This window comes from Gnatocerus cornutus, chromosome 1, assembly GCF_029298725.1.
Source record: "Gnatocerus cornutus isolate USDA-ARS CGAHR chromosome 1, icGnaCorn1.1, whole genome shotgun sequence".
Classification (NCBI taxonomy): Eukaryota; Metazoa; Arthropoda; class Insecta; order Coleoptera; family Tenebrionidae; genus Gnatocerus; species Gnatocerus cornutus.
The window spans coordinates 29,914,525-29,935,582 of NC_142233.1; the positions used below are offsets into that span (position 1 = coordinate 29,914,525).

At 34.5% G+C, this 21,058-nt stretch overlaps 1 protein-coding gene across 3 annotated transcripts in view; it reads left to right on the top strand.

The window, feature by feature from the left end:
* Window positions 1-21,058, top strand: part of fra (neogenin protein frazzled) — a 33,032-nt gene that overhangs the window by 2,602 nt on the left and 9,372 nt on the right. For all 3 annotated transcript variants that reach the window (XM_088050006.1, XM_088050007.1, XM_088050008.1), the window contains exons 2-3: window positions 19,896-20,058; window positions 20,120-20,256. In XM_088050006.1, the coding sequence (XP_087906132.1) occupies window positions 19,896-20,058; window positions 20,120-20,256 (300 nt within the window). The remainder of the gene's footprint in view (window positions 1-19,895; window positions 20,059-20,119; window positions 20,257-21,058) is intronic.

Sequence of the window (21,058 nt, forward strand, 5' to 3'; positions counted from 1 at the left end):
ATAATTTAAAGTTTTATTTACACAAACATTTGGACTAAAACAAGAAACTCCGAGGAAACCAAAATCTTCGTAGAGATTTACCGATGAGTTTATCCAATTAGCAAGATTAAAAAAAATCATAAATCGTCCTTTTGGCACAAGTCGTCTGTTCTTTTGTTCCCAAATTATTTAAACTCACCCGCATCGTATCCAATATGTTAGATTAAGGCCAAGTTCCTATTGTCCGGATGGATACCCAAGAAATTTATGTCATTTACGATCGGCTTCTTACTTTCGTGTGCATCTTATATACGAAGCTAGATTTATGTCACCTCTCACCCAATAAAATATGACCCTTTTACGACTTTTCCTTTCAACTCCAATTTAATTTAAATAAAAAAATAATTTACATTTTGGGGCAGTAGTAACAGGCAGAATCCAAGATTATGATCACAACCATCTTCCCGCATTGCGTTAAACGTTTATAGCAGAGGGGTTGTTATTTTTACCCATATCTCAGGATCGTTGTTATTCCAACGATTCCTTCGAATCTCATTGTGGCTGTGATTGATTTGTTCGAGTTTTTTTTACATAAAAACCCGGAATAAAGTTGGAGTTATTAAGCGTAACGTCACGTTTTCTGTACCCACGTAAAGTTTTGTTCTCTAAAGGGGTTCGCGGTACCGCAACTTCAATATAAATCTCTTACACACAGCTGGATGCCGAATGGGGCAACAGTTTGAGTGTCAGGGGTTCTGACTACCATTATCTATCAATCAATCAATAAGCCCTACTACTATTTTATGCGTGCGTAAAAAAAACAAATAATGTTTGCAGCAGTAAAAGTCGACATTTGTTATGCTCCGAAGAAGCACTTTGTTCCCGAATTTGTGGGTTCAGAAATAATCGTCGACTGCCATCAATGCCAAACTTGAAGGTAATGATTTTTGTACTGACCTTAACCTACCACCCACAGTCGAAAGTTGAAGGTAAAATTTCAAATGATCGAAAACTTGCTTGACGTGTAAATTGTCGATCACCACGAAGTTTTATAGAGGATACTCTCTTCATAAATATATTAACAGAACGTTATCAATAAAATACAAGTAGTTTTATAGGGCTGACTCTTCAGTTCTCTAATAATTACTTTTTGAATGTCACTTTGAACGAGTTACGATGCTATAAATTAAAAATGTAAGGCGTCCTTATGTAACCGAGACAATTAAATTCTTGGTGACGACTCTGGAAGTAATAAAATAACGAATTTATTTTCCCTCTTCAATCAAAAGTGTCTTAAGATTAGATTACAGCGAACACTTGCAAGGCTAGAATTTGTATAAATTGCCGTATAATTTATAGTATCCTGGAATTAAATAAACGTAGAAATCTAATGAGTAATGGATAATTGACTCGATAATGATGATAATTAATTTTTCAACGCGACATTGTCACCTGGAATTTGAATTATCGCTGTACAAATCGTCCTGCAAGTTTACAGCAAAAACAGCGGCTGTAACTACATTTTAATATCAGGTATTCCATTTTCCTGTTCCCGACATTATTAGTCTTATCTTTCACTACTAGAATTTTCATTACATGATGATGACGGAAACTAATTAAAAAATGAGGAAATTTTTATGTTCTTTGCGAAATTTTTCATTTTTATATTCAAATCAAGGTTCTCAGAGTTTCAAAATCACTTTCTTTAAAACACTTCTTCGGTTCTTAGGGCTACATTTTTGCACGTTTCTGGAATTTGAGTTTTGCTTTTTTCAGATATTCTTAGATTTTTTATTTCTCTAGTTCTTCTTGTCCTCATTCTTGTTTTAGTTTTACAGATTTTCATATTCGATGGCTATTATCTAATTTTAATCTTGTGTCTAATCTTTCTTAATCTTTTAAATGCCGAAAGTTTCTCGAATCTTCAGGAAAGTTTCTCGAATCTTCAGGGTTTCAGTTCTCTAAATCTGAAAGTTAGTACATAATTCCCGGTTTTTGAATAATTTGATATTTTGAGATTTTTAGTTCCAGAAATTTTCCGATTTTGAGATCCGATTTTTGGACATTAAAGTTATGAGAGTCTTGAAGACTACACCGATTATAAAATTGAACATTCAGTTTTCTATATTTTTTTTTCAATTTTGATGTGTTTTATTTACATAACAAAATGTATTTAATTCATCATCAATGTCTCATTGAGGGCCACTGCCGCTTACCTTAAATGCTCAAAGTACCGTCTTCAGTTCTTATCGTGGACCTTATGCTGTCATCAGGAGGACTTTCCTTGCACTTCACCATAACTTACATCTATGTTATGTATCATTTTAGCCACAGGAAAACCGCGATAGCCTGTCACGAATATAAGACAATCATTCCTCGACGAAAGACGGCAATTAACTAATTAATTGATTGGTAGTTATGTAAAATTTCAAAACAAACCGCAAAAAACTTCAAACATGAACAAAGAAAATCATTTTTTGCAAGAAAGTGATGAAGCTGCGGTAATTTTTATATCTCTCTCAATTTGCGAATGATTTATACATAATTATTGTAAAAACCAATTATCTTCAAATGGGAGTAAAGAATTAAAATTGCGCGAATTCATTTACGTTTGCTTAAAACCGAAAATGCTGTTAAATGCTAGGAGTATTTTACTTATTTTAGCAAGATCTAAATTTGGCACCCAACATCCCAAACACCCTGTTATTGGAATTATTGATATCATGTGCAGACGTGCCAATGAACACGACTCGGTCAAGCCCTCAAAAAGATAAGCACAATCGTTGACAAAAAATTTATTTATTTCAGATACAGTCTCGATAATTCGAATTTTGCGATTTGAATAAAACCTGTGAATATACTACATACTTGTTAAAACGAACTTTTCTTGGAACTGGTGAAAATGAGATCTTTTCACGGCTCTATAGTCCGAATTTTTCTAAGAAGTAATAAAAAAAAATTGTATTTTGCCATTACTATTCAGTGAATTGTTACCACCAGTTGGGGCAAATAATCCTTAAAATTCAAAACATTTTGAGAGACTGAAGTTCGAGCATTGAACTTTATAATTTAAAATCAAATCAATTAGATAAGCCTCTAACTGATATGGATATGCTATATCTTCGAACAACCTGCGTCGTTAAAATTCGAGCCCGACGTGAAATTTCAGGCTCCTGAGAAACAGATTAAAAATCTCGGAAGTTTGTGATCTGACAAGTTAACGGCTTATGACCTGGAAGCTATAAAATAAGTTGAAACTTCAAGGTAGAAGTTACGAGAACGCGTCAGTTTTTGTCAAACATTTGTTGGGTAAAAAAACTCCTCTTCCTGAATACCCTTTTTCTTCAACCACTAAAGAAGTGTTCTCCTTGATTTTGCCTAAAATAGAAGTTAATGAGGCGGTTATAAAACTATATATGGAACGTTGGGTGGTGGTTATAAATACTTGATGGCGCGATTCTCCAACCCTCATTATCTTTTATCGTGCGTTTTATTGTCTACACTTTTTGTGTGAACAATGTGCGGGAAAATCGCGTCGTGTTGTGCTAAATCGGCTTTAGAATTTATTTATTGTTTTCGTTTTCTAGAGGGGATTACCTGCTGATTCCTTTTCCTTAAAGGCTAATATTTGTAACGCACGGTGCGTCAATTGTAATCTTTTATTTTGGTGTTTACAGACAAAAATAGATTGCTCGCCTTGTAAACATTTCACTTGTTTGTATTAATAGACTGTCATTTCGTAAAGTTCATAGATTATTCCGAAATGAGTGTCATCCTTCAGTTGGAGTTATCAGAAGATTTGTATTGTGATAGAGTTGTTCATTTGCATGTTCTTGATTCAATTAGTGAATTAATCTTTGTATAGAGTGGAATAATAATTGAATTATTCCACAAAGATTTCGTTGGGAACTCAATTATGCATTTCCTTGCTGTTAAAAGGTGGTGAAACTAAATTACTTTGTCCAGGTCCGGATCTAGGAAGGAAACCCCGCACATGGTTCCGTTCAGCGTCCTCTCGAACCCATCTATTTCAGTTTCAGAAGCCAAGTTATTTCACTTAACTACTTTACTACTAAATTTACAGCGTTATCTTGCAAGTGTAGCTAAAAGAGTCGCTACTATTTTAGCGTCGCACAAATCATCTTTCTCGTAAATTTCAAAAGCTGAAAGTTGGTTTCGAAGCCATTTGATAATTTATTCCTGTTGTCCGTAATGATTTATGCTTGGTGGAGCACCACCCTGCAGACAAAAGATCCTCTTTGTGCAACTGGAGTGTTCTTTTTTTAAGCTCCGATAAAAGACCGGAGGTAATAAAACGAAAAATCGCGGGGGTTATATCGACTTGATTTGGAATAGGGGCGGATTTTTTACCCTTTGCTATCGCAAACTTTCCCAAATCTAACATCACAAATTACACCGAAGTTGTTTAGGTAACGCCGGAAAATTTAACTCCGATTGAAATCGTTTGAATTTGTGTGTGCTTTTGTCGCCGAAACAATCGTAATTTGCTAAGTTGAAAGGGTTTGTTACAATTCGGAGGCGGTGTCGGAAGTAAAGTTTTATTCGCCCCTGTTAAATACAGCCGCCAACTTTCGATATTTGATTCGTGAACACGGCAGAAATTGGTTTTTTAAATTGATTTACTATTTCATTTCTTTTTCGTATCTAAATCACAATTTCTCGTGACAAATGTATACGGGCTGCGGTTGCCCATTAGATTGAATGTTGGAGAGTGTGGTAAAACAAATTTTTCTTCAGGAAATTGCTGGAGCGGAAAAGCTTTTGAAAGCTAATAAATTTCACTATGATTACGAAAAGCAGACACGAAAAAAAAAGAAAATGAGATGTGGAGCTTTTACAAATCACAAGCTGCAACAGCAATTCGGCATTCATGAATAACACTGGAAAAAAAGTTTATTAAAAAAAGTGATTTAATAAGTTTTCAAACAATCTATACCTAAAACTACTTATCGCTCTCATGATATTTTTGAAAACCTGTGTTTAGTGACTTTTATATCCAAGTTTGCATGTAACTCAAGAATTTTTCCATTGATTTTTTATTTGAATGCAACACTGAAAAGACAGAGATCTTGTCTTTTTGACGCACTGACAAATTAATGCTTTGTTATCTCTTATCGTTTAGAAGTTACAAGAAAAAAAAAGATTGAAAAGATTTTTAGAAAATAAATCATTTTTTCTTATTTTCGCGCAATTAAATTAAAAAAATCAATATCATTGCTTGTGTGTCTATTACAGGTACCTAACTTATCTCTTTAAATTCTCTGCAGGAAAAATGTCGTATAGTGTAATTTGTAAAATTATCAGAATCTAGTTATCAAGAAAATCATAAGTTGTGAACTGCGGGTTTGAAAACCGAGAAACTGACAGGATAACAATTTATAAGCTGGAAGCTATAAAATAACTTTAAACTTTATAACTTTGCATGTGCGACTATTTGAAAGCTTCATCCCAATTTCAAATATATTTTCTTTTTTAATTCAGACTTTAAGACCATTGTTTCCGAGCACATCAGATACACAAAGCTCCAAGTAATTAATTTTGCTTCAGAAAAATCCACCTTATTTTTACGTAAACATGTTGACGCGCTTAGCCCTCTTTTTCGCATTTTTTATCAACAAACAATCTTTTAATTTGTTTCTACAAACGAGGGTTTAATTGTAGCTTGAACTGTGAGAAGGCCATTTATCATACTTTAACCAAATTTTCATTTTAATAAAGCTGTAGTAGGTATATTAAATTTCATCGCTGAAGAGTTATTTTGAAGCAGAAGTATTAATTCATTTTCGTCGTGCGTGAAGTTAAAATAGCCCTTTCATTGCAACCGCATGAACTTTTCAATCTCTGTAACTTCGTACTGGCTATAAATTGCGGTCGTCGTGATAGTTGTAATTAATTTTAATGAACTTGTGTGTGTGTACTTGCGGCAATATAATTTTGGCATGGTCGCCGACATTGTTATCATAAACTGTACGAATTAATCTGAGTGAAGCAAGTTTAACAAGCAAAGTTTTTAATGCGAGTTTGTAATGAAAAATCGTGCCACCTTTTAATTTTTCATCGACTTGTCTTGACATTTACCATAGATTCCCCGTCCCAATTCCTTCGATAGACCGTGACGTTATTGCTTGTTGGGATTCCACTGACATTTCTCGAACATCCAACCTAATTTTGAAGGAATGAGAAAACGCTGCGAAGTAAAAAGAGGATTCGATTCCATTGCTGCGTGCTAATAGTTTCCATATCAGAACTCGGCGTTCGATTTTTCAATATTTGATCATTTATTATTGTTTGACAGCAACACCAAGGCGCTGATCCATTGTTTCGCTGTTCGTTAACACGTTGCTTCTTTTATTTTCTCTGTGGATGAGCATTGTGTTTTCGGCCACGGGTCATAACCTGATATTGTCAGGTCAAAGGGTTTTGTTACGAGAATAACTTGTTATGTAAAGACTCATGAATTTCCAAAGTAATGGTAATCGAACTGAGGAGATTACACGCTAACCTGATCGTTCTTTTATCGACTTAACAGTTTTTTAAACTCGATTGAAAGGAAGCGCCTGAAAGAACCTTCTAATGTTGCAAAGTTTTCGGAAACGAGCTTTTCTACATCAATTGATTTTCTGTCCAAACTTTGCCACCGGCACATTATTAAAATCAGAGTTAATGATAATAAAAGAGACCATAATGGTTTCCCGCTAATTGACGATTTGGAGAAATTATAATTACTTTACGACTGAAAAAGTCGACTGATATAAACGCCGCGAATCGAAATAAATGCAAATGACTGTTAAGTGCAATTTCAATTTGAATGAGTTAAGGTTAGCATTAGCGTGGTCCGACGAATTTACATAAGAAATATTCCATTACGAATTACACGCTTGATTTGTTCACATCTGATTAAAAAATTGCCTCTTCTATAAGAAGTTTATTAATATTAACAGGCTTTAGCATGTGGTCACTTAATTTAATATAAAAGTCATTAATAAAGACTGGATTTTATGAAAAATGCATTCGCGTTAACTTGTGCAAGTCATTTTTTAATTTATGGATCAATTACTTTAATTATAGACGTTTAAGATTAAATTCTTGTTTTTGCATATTCGCATATTGTGAAGAAAAACGCGAATTGCTTAGAATTCAACGATTGAAAACAGCAGAATCAAACTTTTTTGTCCTCCAAAGGTGTGCTTTTTCCTATAAATGTTTCCAATTTACGTTGCAAACAAACTAATAAACATCATTAAGGTGATTGCAAATTGTAATTAGGCCTCTCATTTTATTGACAACTCTAAATTGACCGTTATAATTAGCCAGTTGACCATTGTATTCTGTTAATGAGTTGTGCCATTAACCATTGTAGAGACAAAACAAACTATTGGTTCCAACAATTCAATAGTCTTCTTGTTTAATTATCTTTATGATTGCCAACGTTTAGATGCACAATAAACGTCAATTCTGATAATTTGCTATGATTAGGTTGTAAGAGGAACGAAAACCGGCAAATTTTCGTATTGTTCTCCAAAGCAGGAAGCGATAAGTCAACATCAGTTTTTAATTACACGTGTAGAAAAAATTTGTACTCGACAAGTGGAAAATTGTTTCTAAAGTTGTATGGCCTCCTGATTCCGAATCTGAATCTGAATAATTAGAGAAATCGCCTGGAATTTTTGATAAATTGTACAGAATTTAAGCATTTTTTGGGGGATCAAAGAGAATCCCAAAAATTCCCAGACTCCTGGAGAATTATGGAAAGCCTGGAGAATCTCAGAGAATGCCAGATAATCCTGGGGAATCGTTTATCATCCGGGAAAATTGTTCAGAATCTTGATTATCGTGGAGAATCCTCAACAATTGTAGAGATTGGCACAGAATAATTGAGCATTTAGGATTTTTTAGAAAATTAAAAACAAAAAGGAAATGTCGATAAACTTTTAGACCACAGATTTATAAATAATTACAGAAAGCTCCAAAAATCTTAAAAAAATTTGGGAAATTTTTGAATAATTGTAGAGTATCTAAGCATTTCTTGGAGAATCAAAGAGAATCTCAAAGAATTTCTGGACTCTTGGAGAATTGTAAATAATTTCGGAGAATCGCAGACAATTTTGAATAAACGGGGATAATCCTGGAGAATCGTTTAAAATTTTGTAAAATCGTAGGGAATTTTGGAAAATTGTTCAGAATTTTGAAAAATTATTGTTAAGAATCCCCAAAATAGGTAATTTTACATTAGAAATGAATTTTCACGGCTCCAGTACAAATTTCGTCTCAATTGTGTTGACTGGTGTTATCTTCATTCGAATGACCAGGATCTGGTGGGAGATTTACTACTTAAAAAATGAATCATTTGGTGATAAATCAGCTGTGATTACCTGCGTCACCTTTTCGTTGCAGCAAAATTCCCAGCATCATTTCGTAGAACATGGCAACAATAGTGTTTCGTCGAAAAAATCGATTATTGATTAGCATATTAGTTTAGCCCACATTCGCCACAAGTGGAATGACGAGCAGGTGTTACAATGACCACAAAAAAAGTTAATATAATAACATAATAATCGTCCGGATCCACATAATAGATAGCACCAATAAATTAAAATTAGATTCATTACGAGCTGACGGCCTCACATGAATGCATTATTGCCGCCCACTGTTGCTAGTGTAAAAGAAAGGGCCATGATAAAGTGGTTATGTCGTTAATAAATTATCCGTTCATATTACAACGTTATAATTTACAGATTATTTCGTATAATTTATCGAGACAAGTATTATTACATTTCGCAGGACTACACATTTTGTTCTTTTAATTCGATTCTGATCAAAATCTTAGGTCTTAAGGAAGCCACAAAATTGGAGCGTCACTATCAATTTAATTTTATTTCAAGCTGGAGTAAATAACGCGATGACAATCTCGTCAGGTAATTGCAAGTTTTACGGTGTTTACAGAATCTGGTTCACAGTGGTGAAGGTTTATCGAGAATAAGAAAAAAGAGAGTGTCTTGTGGTGATATGCTAAAATTTCCCAAACTCATTATGCTGATGCTGATCATTTCTCAAAATTTTGCTGCGTATAATCGGATTACAACTTTGAAAACCTAACAGCAGATTCCATTACGAATCCTCAGGACAACGCCTTTTTCAGAAGCTCTCTAATTCCGCATCTTGGGCAGTTTCCGAATCAATCAAGAAGGATGATGAAGTTTGCGTCCGTACTGTTTGCGTCATCGCGTGATTCGTTGTGTAAATTTGCTCTAAACTTGGCCTAATAAGATTTGCGAAAAAGGAGGAATTGACAGTGAGGCCGTTACTCGTGAAAAATGCACAGAAATCACACGATTTCGCGTTCCCAAAGTCAGAATTGTTGTCGTGACTGGAGTGTGGACCGCTTCTGACGGCTTTTTCGCTTATTTCGTTCAGGTGAAGTTGTCAATAGTATTTATAGACACTCGTAAAAAGAGCATAAGTCAGTTTAAAGCAAGAAATACTTCTGTTAAGGTAATTAACACACGACCGGGGTAATAAACTACAAGAATTGGGTAAAATTATCTCGTTCATGTGTCCTCTTGGAATTTACCATGTAACTGTACAAACAATTTTAATTCTGCCATTTCAATATCCATTAACTTGTTATTTTCATAACTGAACAAACACTCGGTTATGGTTTAATGGATTCCCATCTAGGATCTCTATCGAGTCATTTTCCCAACTTGGAAGGCTCGCTCATTGTTACTTTTCATTTTACGAGAACGGATTAATTTAAGTTTATTTTACGATCGACATCGGCGTTTGTTTACAAAACAACCTCCACTGAAGTAATAATATGTATTTAACAGAGATCTTAAATCTCTTAGATTGACATTGTTGCAATTTACCACCAACGAGCAAAGGATCAATAACGACACAAACTTCCAGCATCGAAATCCATGGGTAAAATAGGCTCTGCTGAGAGATATACAAGAAAATGTAATCATGGATGGATAGCTCCAAGCAGGTTTCACTTCAAATCAACAAAAATTGATCAAAAAAAGAAATATCTAACAAGTAGAGAGAGGGTGCGGCGTTGTGTTTCAAATTTCATTGTGTGGGAAATAGCAATGAATTTAGTAGGGAAAGCGCAATTACTGATATAGTGATATGCTATACATATTGTGTAATTTATTGATTATTGTTTATCGCTGCATTGCAAAAAAATCATTATCATAAACCAAGGACGAAAACACTTGAAGTTGTTATCGTCAATGGCCTAAAATTTCGTAAAAATGGGTATTCAAATGAAAATGTTTTTTGTGGAAAAAGGATAATACACAAATCCAATTGTATTTAATAATAGTAATTAAAATAATTACTCTCTTTTTCATTCATTGGTTTTTTAGAACTGCACACTTAATAGTTTGGAAAGTTTTTTTCTGAAGACTATTAATTTATTTATTGAGCATTTGAAACATGCTAAAGATTTAAAGAATGAGGAGTTTAAAGGATGTCGTAATCTCATGCACATTACACGAGGTCTTCTGAAGAAAAGAAGAGGAAGATTTAAAGCAAAATTCTTATTGCAGGAGCATCATAGAAAGTAAAAATAAGATGAAAAAGATACAATTATTTCAAAAATACAGAATAATTGCATGAAAAGGAATTTAATAAATTAAGAAATCATTGGATCTGTAAGATTTGATGTATCTAAATAAAACTAGGATAAATTTGACAGATCCGAACAAATAAACCAAGAAAAAAAAACAAAGAATAGGAAATATTTATAAAATGATTTTTTTGTGCACTGCGTTCACATTTTAATTTTTTTAGTTTTATATATCATCAAAAAGGTATTGAAATAGGCTTCTCAACGAACTATAAAGATCGCCGAGAGAGTTAGTTTTTGCCAAGATATTTGAGAAAAACTGAAAAATTTTGTCTTAAAACTTTTTTATAATTTTATTATTCTGGGCTGCGCTGGCATTAAAGTCATTTAAATTTTTTTATATGTGTTTAAAACTATCGATTTTGTATCTAATGGCATTTAGTTCATAATGAAATCGCGAAAAATAACAAAAAGAGAGAGACAGAAATGCATTTGTTAGCGCGTCAAAAAGGCAAATTTTCAGTATTTTCAATGATGCATTACAATAAAAATCGATGCAATAAATTCTTGAGTCGCATGGAAAAATTCATATGGAAAACAATAAAAATAGCGTTTTTTATGACATAACATCAGTTTTTTAAAATATCATAGGAAGTACTATGCCTACCCATGAGTTTTATAAGTTGTTAGAAAGCTTATAAAATTGTTTTTTTTAAACGCTGTAGAGCAATCCCAAACTTTGCATGTTTAAGAAAAACTGAAGAAAATAGAATTTTGTACAAAAGAAAACCATTTTTTAACAATATCTCTAAATCTGAACCTGATAGAGAAAAAAAGGACAGATATGGAAGTAGGAGGCCATTTCGCTTTAGAAATTTTTATTTTTGTTTATATTTATATTTATATTTGTTTATTTAATTTTTTATTTTGTCCCTTTAGAAATGCTTAACAGTTTCTTAGGTTTTTTTTTTCCTGTATCTTTATGAGACTTAATTAATTTAGTAAACGTCCACCAATTTGTGATCTTTTTCTCCTCAGCTTCCTTCAAATGACACTAGGATGTGCATAATTAAGTTAAACTATTTCTGTCTCAATTTATAAACGTCGCTGTCGAGAAAAGCGTCAAACATTTTGCACCCAAAGGTTCTTAGTCTTGGCTATAAAGTCTTATTTTATGCGGTCGTTTTGATTTCTACCATTACTCGTTATGCTGCGGTTTTTATCGGGGTAACGTATGATTTAATCATTCTTAAATATAAAAATCTGATGCAGATTGATTGCACTACACTTTAGAATGTAAATTAAACAATGGGTTTTGCTTACCGACAAGTAATTTATTGTCTTTGGTGTCAAAATATTTTTTTCCAAATGAAAAATGAAGGAGACCGCTGTTTAGTCGGTTAAAGGTTATCATCTTATTATCTATTGCCAACGTGGTTATAGTTTAAGCGCAAGCTAACAACACAACGGTGTTACCTTGTAACAAGTTATAAATCAAAGTCTGTTAAAACCAAAGAATAAATCATTATTCTAATCGGTGTTGGTTTTACGACAAGAACAAAGATTACGAAACTGAACCTATATCTCCGGAACAGGATTTTTTTCGACGTTTACAAATGAACATCACTACTGATGGAAATAAAATAAATGAAAACTGCATTAGCGTACAAAACATGTTCGGAGGGTTGAAATGGATAATTTCCGGCCACATGTATAAGGGATTCGACGTGGTCGACTTCCAGAGGGTTATTATCGACCTAGTTGATTTTCAATATCACTTGAAACCCGTCGAATTTATATCGGACCCGTGCAGAGAAAGCTTATTGAAAGTTAAGCTTTTCAATTCACGGATTTACTTCAACTTTTCACACGGCGGGGTGGCCAAGGTAAAACTTAATAGTTTTTGGGAGGCATTACTTTTTTACCTTGATGTTTCGAAAATCCCTGAAAGATCTTGAAAGTTCGTTTTCATTGGCAGTCAAAAGTTGGGGTGATAACTTGACACCTCGTAAAACTCACCGTCAACCTGCGTCGTAAAGAAGGCGAGGGGATGCGCAATTAAATTCGAAAACGTAAATTTGGATGATTCGAGTTCTGGAAGATGGTTTATAGCCAGTTCGCAGGTGTGAAGCTTTAACTTTGGAGGAGAAATGGTTTTTGGTGAGGTGCGTGTAGGTTAACGCGGAAATTTTGTACACCTGGGCGGGTTGATTAAATTTGGAACGTGCTAACTTTCCGGGGTAGGTTTAGAATTCTACAGACATGGTCGTGGGAATAATCACTGGGCATATAATTGCATGAATTAGAGAGGATTAATACATAATTCAATCAAAAGCGTTAGATGATGAGATAGCCGAGGAAATGACTACCTAGAACCTCCATTGTGTAGAAACCATATCATAGAACCCATCAGTGGAATTGTTGATTCAGGGACACCACAGTCGGTCCATTCATATGTCGCAGCATTCGCCACATTCTTCCACTGCTGTACACTTATTGAAGGATTTAATGGAAAGACGAACTCCACGCACGTTGAATTCCTAATACGATGAAATTTACATGTTTACCATCTCCACAAAAAAAGGATCAAACGCGCTTTAATCCTTATCTGACCAAAACTAACGAGATCTGGTCGCATTTAATTAAAGCCGGAACGGTGTTAGCCACTTGGAAACGAAAATTTTTGCGCCCGCCATGCAAAAGCACCTTTTAAATTAATTGCCCCAGCTTTGGTGTTTTTTGATGATTTATGGCACTGAACTTGTGCTACTAACACAATAAAAAGTTGATGCTTGTGCGAGTGGATGGATTAATTAGGCGTGCGATAAATTAAAAAACCCTCGCATCTGGTAAAATGTGGCGGATACTGTAATGGGGTGTTCTTCGACTATTAATATGCCATCTGGGTTTGGAATTTTAATGATCGAAATGGGGGGTCGAACTCGGGGGGCAAACTTGCAAGGAAAAGTTACAGCAAAATATTTCGCCGAAGAAGTTTTTTTAAAGACAACTGTATTCTTTCTTGCTTAATTGTCAATGTTATTTTTTCTTCGAATTGATTTAAATTTTTTTATTTTCTCATTTTACGCTGCATTTCACGCAGAATCTAAAACTGGGCGATATATTCCTATACGTCAATAAACAACCGAACTAGAAGCGTTTAAAGTTGCGGATAGTGAATTTTTAATTCTGAAATGTTTCAAGGGCTCGATATCTCCGAAACTAATTAGAGGCGGTTAACGTCGCAGATAGTGAATTTTCACTACATCTCCGGAACGACGCCGTCGTCAGACAAAAACTTGGTTCAAATAGAATCCCCACAAGAGAAAACAAAACATTTACCCATGCATTGTCTTGTACATTTCCAGAATAATTGAATTCAGAACGAAAAATTATTGTATTGATCCCGAGGGAAAACAGACCTAATACGAAAATAATTAGAGCTTTCCGAGTCCAACCATCGTGAATGTAAATTTTTCAGCCTGATTCCCGGTATGATTATGAAATGAAGTTGTCACAAATATGCATTAACAAGCATTCAACATAAAATACGAAATTTTCAGGTCACTCCTGGGTAATAAAGGTAATAAAAACATGCAAGGAACATTAAAATGTATTGATTCTGTCAGGCCACCACTGGACATTAAATTCCACAAGAAAGTGCGTGTTATTGAGTGTGGAAACTCTTATTTAAATTAATGTGTAATTTCTCTAATATTCAAACCACTTTATGTCGACTGATCGGAAATGTTGTAATAGAATTAGCTGTGGAAATTAGTTTACATGTCGTTGAGAGACGCATTCTGACAGTGTCAACCCAAACGCAACATAAAGGGATTATCGATAATGTCATTTATTAAACTTCGGCGTCAATTTATACAAGTGGTTAATTTGGGATCATAATTTGAATGTATTACATGTGGCTAAGAGCTGAAAAATGAAATGAAATAAAAATATGGTAAAATTTAATTTTGATCAGTTTGGTGCTTTATGACTAGTAAATGTAATGTCTCTGGTTTATGGTATAGTAATTCGAACAATGCGTAATAGTAAATTTAGTGTTCCGACGTTTATCGCTTTATAATTAAATTATGAATTCTAAATTATAAATTAACAATGATACCACAAACCGTTATGGTTATTAAATAATGTAAATAAATTATAAAGAAATAAAACATGCTTTTCTATGGGGTTTGAAACAATATCGAATTCTCTGATTAAAGAAAAGCTAATTAACTGGAAGACTAGTTCCATAGAATTTCTATCGTGTTAACGGATCTGTTAACAGTTTCCAAACTATTTGGTTAATTGGTGTAATGAATTCATAAACTCTCTAAATGTACACTGAAAATGAATCCTGTTGAATTATTAAACAATGAGCCTGCCTGTAATCTCTCCGCGCGAATGCCAATACCATTCCAGGATTTTTATGCTTATGAATTTATTCAGATCAGAACTCAGGTTAATTGGCTAAAGTATGAATTATACAATGCCTTTAATCTCCGTTATTGGATCTGGGCGATAAAAAGGGAAACGTCGTCGGTCTAATGGAAACTGGAACTTGTCGTTTTCAAGGTTTTATTGCTTCCTACTCCTCGACTACGTTTTATTCGCGGCTTTTCGGCGTCTTCCTCTTCGACGTTTTGTTTTACTGTCGCGAGATACCCGAACTTGATAGTCATACAGTTCAAGTTTCAACCGAAATAACGTGCTAAAAATGAAATCATCGGAGGGGTAAATGCTCGGAAAGTAGCTTTGTGCTTCCGCCCGACTCCATACACCTGGGTACTAAACAAGGGTAATAATCTAAATACATTTCCGGACCATTTGGCACGAGTATTGTTTGACAGAGTAACGTATTGGTTTTTAAACCTGTTTATTTGGTTGGTATTTCGACTCTTCGTCCCAAGAAGTTACGCTTCATAAACGCAGCTTTGGCACCAGACCAAGCAAATAAGCAAATTGAAATGGGGGATGGGCGGAATTTGCGATTTTTGGCGACATCTGCAATATTGGTAATAAACTCTAGTTTGGATGATATTTAGTAATTTTCGTGCATCTTCTTGGAGATAATTTCAGTTTACGTTGCAGCGCTGCGCGAGCCATAACCGTATATCTAAGAGCTCGTAGAAATTCCAAAGTAGATCATTACAGATTTGCCATCGTGTTGTAATGACGGCTTTTTCAGGCAATTTTTCGTAGCTATCGTATAATATCGCATTTATGTGGTGATATTGATAGAAAATTGCCCCTAAAACGTGTTATGACACAGCTATTGTCACCCACAGTGAAGAATTTAGTTGTGGGTTTTTATAAATTGATTAGCAATTAAAACGTGGGAAAATCCTTTCGAAAGCTTGTTTGCTGCAGCTGCGAATTTATGACAAACTACCATAGAAAATGCAATATAAATTACCAGCAATGTTTAATTCAAGCGCGGTCAAAGTACAGCGGCAGCGGAAATTTAAAATCATGAAAATGACGAGCATTTGCCTGCACATTAACGCAAATTACGTAAGATATTTGTGTTTGTTATCGTATCTTCACGTTGCTACTGACCCATGCATATTTTTCGAATTGATTTCAACAGCAATTTGCGTTAAAAATGGGCGATTCTGTGCGACCAGAGCTTGTTTTTGCTTCAATAGATCAATCGTAATCTAGTTATTCCGTGTCGGTTACGCTTTGGCCACATCTCTTGGCTGCCTCGCTTCAATTTTTCTAATGGAAAAACTGGTAAATATGCAAATATGACCCATACCACTGGAAACGAACACTCTACCTTGTAGGATAGTACAAAGTCTACGCGACCGCAAGATAATTGTAGAGAAAGGCACAAAAGGATCAATATTAGTTGCAATATTTATTGCTGAGACGACTTGTTCCTTTGTTGCCGCACGAAACCTAAAGTTTTTACCATCCCTACTAAATTATTCATTTATGATAATGGAGCGATAATAATAATTTTATAATTAGCATGAGCATTAAAAACGCACGGTTATCTCTTTGTCGATTTACGCAAATTTGCTGTAAAATTACCACAAAATGATTTCGTGTAATTATCGTATCGTATTAATTACTTCATGTAAATTAATCGTTTTAAAGAGGGAAATAATGCACTAACATTAAATTTAAATGAATTATGCAATTAAGTACGGTTTCCATGGGCAGCGGTTCACGATTTTATCAAAGGGGGATTACCTTTACAACTCGAATTCTATGAAACGAAAATTAATTTCGTAATTAAATTATACTTGCAGGCACGCTTTTACAAATTCTCAACCAGGGTCATCATTATTCATACTAAGAAAATATTTAGCTCTTTTTATCCAATTAAAAGTGGAAAAAGTAATTCAAACATTTTTGACAGCAGCGAATTAATTGCCATCTCACATTGTACATGAGTGGCGATTTATTATTTACAAAATATTCGATAAAATTGTTACAAAATTCCGTCTTTCATGTTATCAGCTGTCTGATTAATGGCTCGATCAATTATGAAGTAAACCACAGACTAATCTAGATCCAACTCTTCCTGGCTGCCAATTATGATTTTTTCACTTCGTAAACCGACAGCTTATTCCACTTCCAATCCTCACGTTCTGTAATCATACAAAATTGGAAAATTGCCGCGTATGACGGCTGTGAATGAAGTTCGGTGCACAACGGTTGCATTGTGCTTATCGGTAAAATCATTATTTATTACAAACTGCTGGAGGCTTATCGGGCACAACATATGGCCATTGTTCACTTTAAATTTCCTATCAGTGAGCCCTGGAAATGACTTACGTGCTAAGTATTCATTTTGCAATGTTAATTGAACCATATCCGGAATTTTATTATTTTCAAAAGAGCTCAAGTGTTATAATAAATCATAATTGCCGTTTAGTAATCGATAAAAGGATTATGTGTTGGTAGGTATGCAACGACTTAATTTCGCGTTTGCGCTAAAAATATATCTATAACTACTTTATATTTATACAACAATTTTCTTGGAGCTTTGTCAAGTAATTATCGACCGTGCAGCCTGAAATCCAGGTAACTAAAATGTGGAAATTCTTGTAAATTCGGTTATGACAAGAGGGTTTTTATAAAAAGTTAAGACCATGGATATTTATTAGCATTCTCCTCGTGTCCACAAATCGGATTTCCAAACCAGACGTAAAAGGAAGAATTTCAGGCATTCCCTATTTGTTTATTTAATGAAAACGAAGGAAAGGCAAAGCCCTTTTATTATTCCAAGATGTTGGGATTTTAAGGTTGTTTAAATACAGAGTTGACAAAACAAATCCACCTTCCATGCATTTGGTTTTTATATTTTGTCTTGCCCACGATAAAATTCCATTGTATTCTATTCACAGTCCATTGAATACATTTTTATCACCAGCACCATGTGATTTATTATGAAACTGCACACCACATTCAATTAGAAACATCAGCTAGCAATATAATTATAATTTGATAATGGCACCATAAATTTCAGTCCAGCCGAATAAATTAAAATTTGAAACGAAAAGTGCAGACGGTGACATGTCACATCGTTTCGATAGAAGAGCACAACTCATACTTCTCCCAACAGATGTTTGAGCCCATTATATTCCTGACAAAGCGGCATTTCAACACACCACGTCATGTTGGTAGAGCAATATATCGAATTTCTATTGTACGAGCCATCGGGGCTAGCTATTAACTTAATTTAAATAACTCAAGTCTTATTAAACACATGTCAAAAATAGACGACTTTTCCGACCGGATTTCCACGTTCTGCTCTTATTTTCGAGTGGGTGTATTTTTAGGTGCGTGAAATCGATAGTGTCTTAAGTTGGATCAAATTGGACACCTCTGACCGGATATACGTGTCATGTTGAAATTTCCTGGATAGCTTTCAAAAATGAAAGTTTCATAAAATACCACCCTGGGGAGAAATTCTAGTCATAAACTCGGAATTAAAAGAATGAAGTGCGCACGTCAAAGAACACGAGACCTAGAGGACCAAGTTAAATTTTACAAGAGCTCTATATTCATTTCTTTTTGCATTGCTTGGCACCTTGGGAAACGTGGAGTTATTCTGGAAACGGACGCGGAGCAGACGGATTAATTTGCCTATGACATAAAAACTTCTCTTCATTAAAACGATTTCGTGGCAGACGCGCAATACGGCGCCGGCGAAGTACACTGGAACCACCATTACGCGACAACATTCATTAATAATAAATTAATTAGCCACTGCTCCACATTTCTTTAATAAGCCATTTTCTGGAAATTAAACCGCGAAAGTCTGCAGTTTCATGCAGACTAAAAACTTACTTTGGCGTGGGGCAATAAAAACTTAAATAATTTTCACACTATGAAGTTGTCTGCAGTTTAATGAAGTTCTCAGGGGATGTAATAAAACAACACGATTGTTTCATCTTTTATTTTTACAATCAAAAATGCAACAAAAATGCCTTTTAATGCTTGGATTTTTGCTCGGATTATTTGATCTATGCACCCTCTTAATCCTCTGGGTCAGATTTGTATATTTTCCTTCTCTTAAATGCCTCAAATTTTTCACAAGTTTTTTCTTCTTCAGATTTCTTCAAATTTTGTATTTAGGCGATAGATTTCTGGCATCTTCAGAACTTCAATATAAATCCTTTTAGCCAATGATTAGATTGTCACCTTCTAACCACTGAATTTGCGGTTTGTGTAATTACAAGAATGAACTCGAAAGCTTGAAGGAAATTGCAACCGTATTGAATTTGAGCGTTCTTCGATTGATTCTGACTTACTGTAGTTACAAATATCGGAATACCAATCACAAATTGAAATTCCAGAAAACGTTTTCAAGTGGTTTTTTTCAATACAGAAAATCAATGTAGTTTAAAACTCCACTGAGCACGAAACTGGGTTTTACATATTTATTTAACTTAAAAAATACAAAACGCGGATGCTAAAACATGGAGTATCATCTACAAAACTTGAAATTAATATTTACTCTACAAATTGCATCCATTTTAATATTTTCACATCACGAGTGAAAAACTGATGAACGTATTGTTGATAAAACCGTGTTTGCTCCAGTTCAAGTTTAATTAAGCGCCTTCCCAAAATCGCGTGGAGTCAGTTTCACTTCCAAATTTGTAACGAAGTGAAACTAAGCCGTAAAATTCATTTCCCGACTCAATTTTTGTATTTTATGTCTCATTAAGCCGTTGTTTACAAGAAGATTTAATTGCGTTTGAATTTAACGAGTCGATAGATGTACGAATAAAGGCGTTGTTGATGAAAACAATCTGAAAAATCCAAGCAGCTGGATGTAAATGTCGTTTTCTTTTTTCAGGTCATGTTTTGGAGTTCACAGTGGAGCCAACAGACACGGTGGTAGAAGCGGGACAATCAGCTGTTTTAGATTGCGTTGTAAAGGCTTCACATCCATCAAGCGTGCTGATCCAATGGCTAGATCAAGACCTTCAAAGACTTACTTACTTAGGTGATCTTTATAGGTAAAGATATCGATTTACAAAGATGCATTTAATTAAAACCGTTTTCTCGAATTACCTCTAGGTCTCAACTTACCAACGGGTCGTTGTATATAAGTAGCGTATTAGAAGAGCAAAGATTGACAGGGACTTATCAATGTATGGCTACATTACCAAACGTCGGCTCTATTGTTAGCAGGAAAGCGAAGCTAAACGTAGCAAGTGAGTTCATTTCCTCGCTCTTATTTAAATCACCCCTAAAAATTCCAAAACTTTGTCGCCTTGGAGGGAATTAAATTAATTTACATTTTCGTGACGCCTAATTTGAAATTAATCCTGTGATTAGCCTATAAACTTGGCGGCTTTGTAAATTTTCGTTCGAGAGAAACTTTGCGTTTTTCTGTTCTACGAATTAATGTGAAAACTTCGCAACAAACGCAAACCGTATTGAAAGCAACTTTTTCAACAAAACTTTATTGGCTCGTGTTCGCGCTCGTAATCCCGTCATTGCGATTTTATTTACCCACGAAACCTACAAAAAGATGATTCGATGATTTATCTTCGTGTGCGTGTCATCGCGTCATTTACGTGTCGCCCATCCATTTTATTGATAAAAGACCCTAAATAAAGGAGATGAACGGCACTGAATTGCTCACAAAGAGAGGAAATCCAAAAAGCCATTAAAGTAATGAATGTTATACAGTGCAAACATTTTTGTACTTATCGCATTAGCAAACAACCAGCTCATTAATAACTTCCAGTGATTGTGGCGGCGCAAGAAATAATTTGAAATACTTAATCAGGTTGAAGGAGAGACCCGCGGCTTATATTTCAAATCGCCAACAAAGTCTACGTTTTAAGGTTTGTGAAGTTCACTCGAATGTAATTAACGAGAGTGCAGCTGGTAATTTAATTAAGATAAATGGAGAGTATTTAGCAAAAATCCCATCAATCTAGAAATTGCGCTTTAGAGAAATGGATGTAATTCGCTGATCAATTTGTTCGGTGAAAAATTGCACCGATG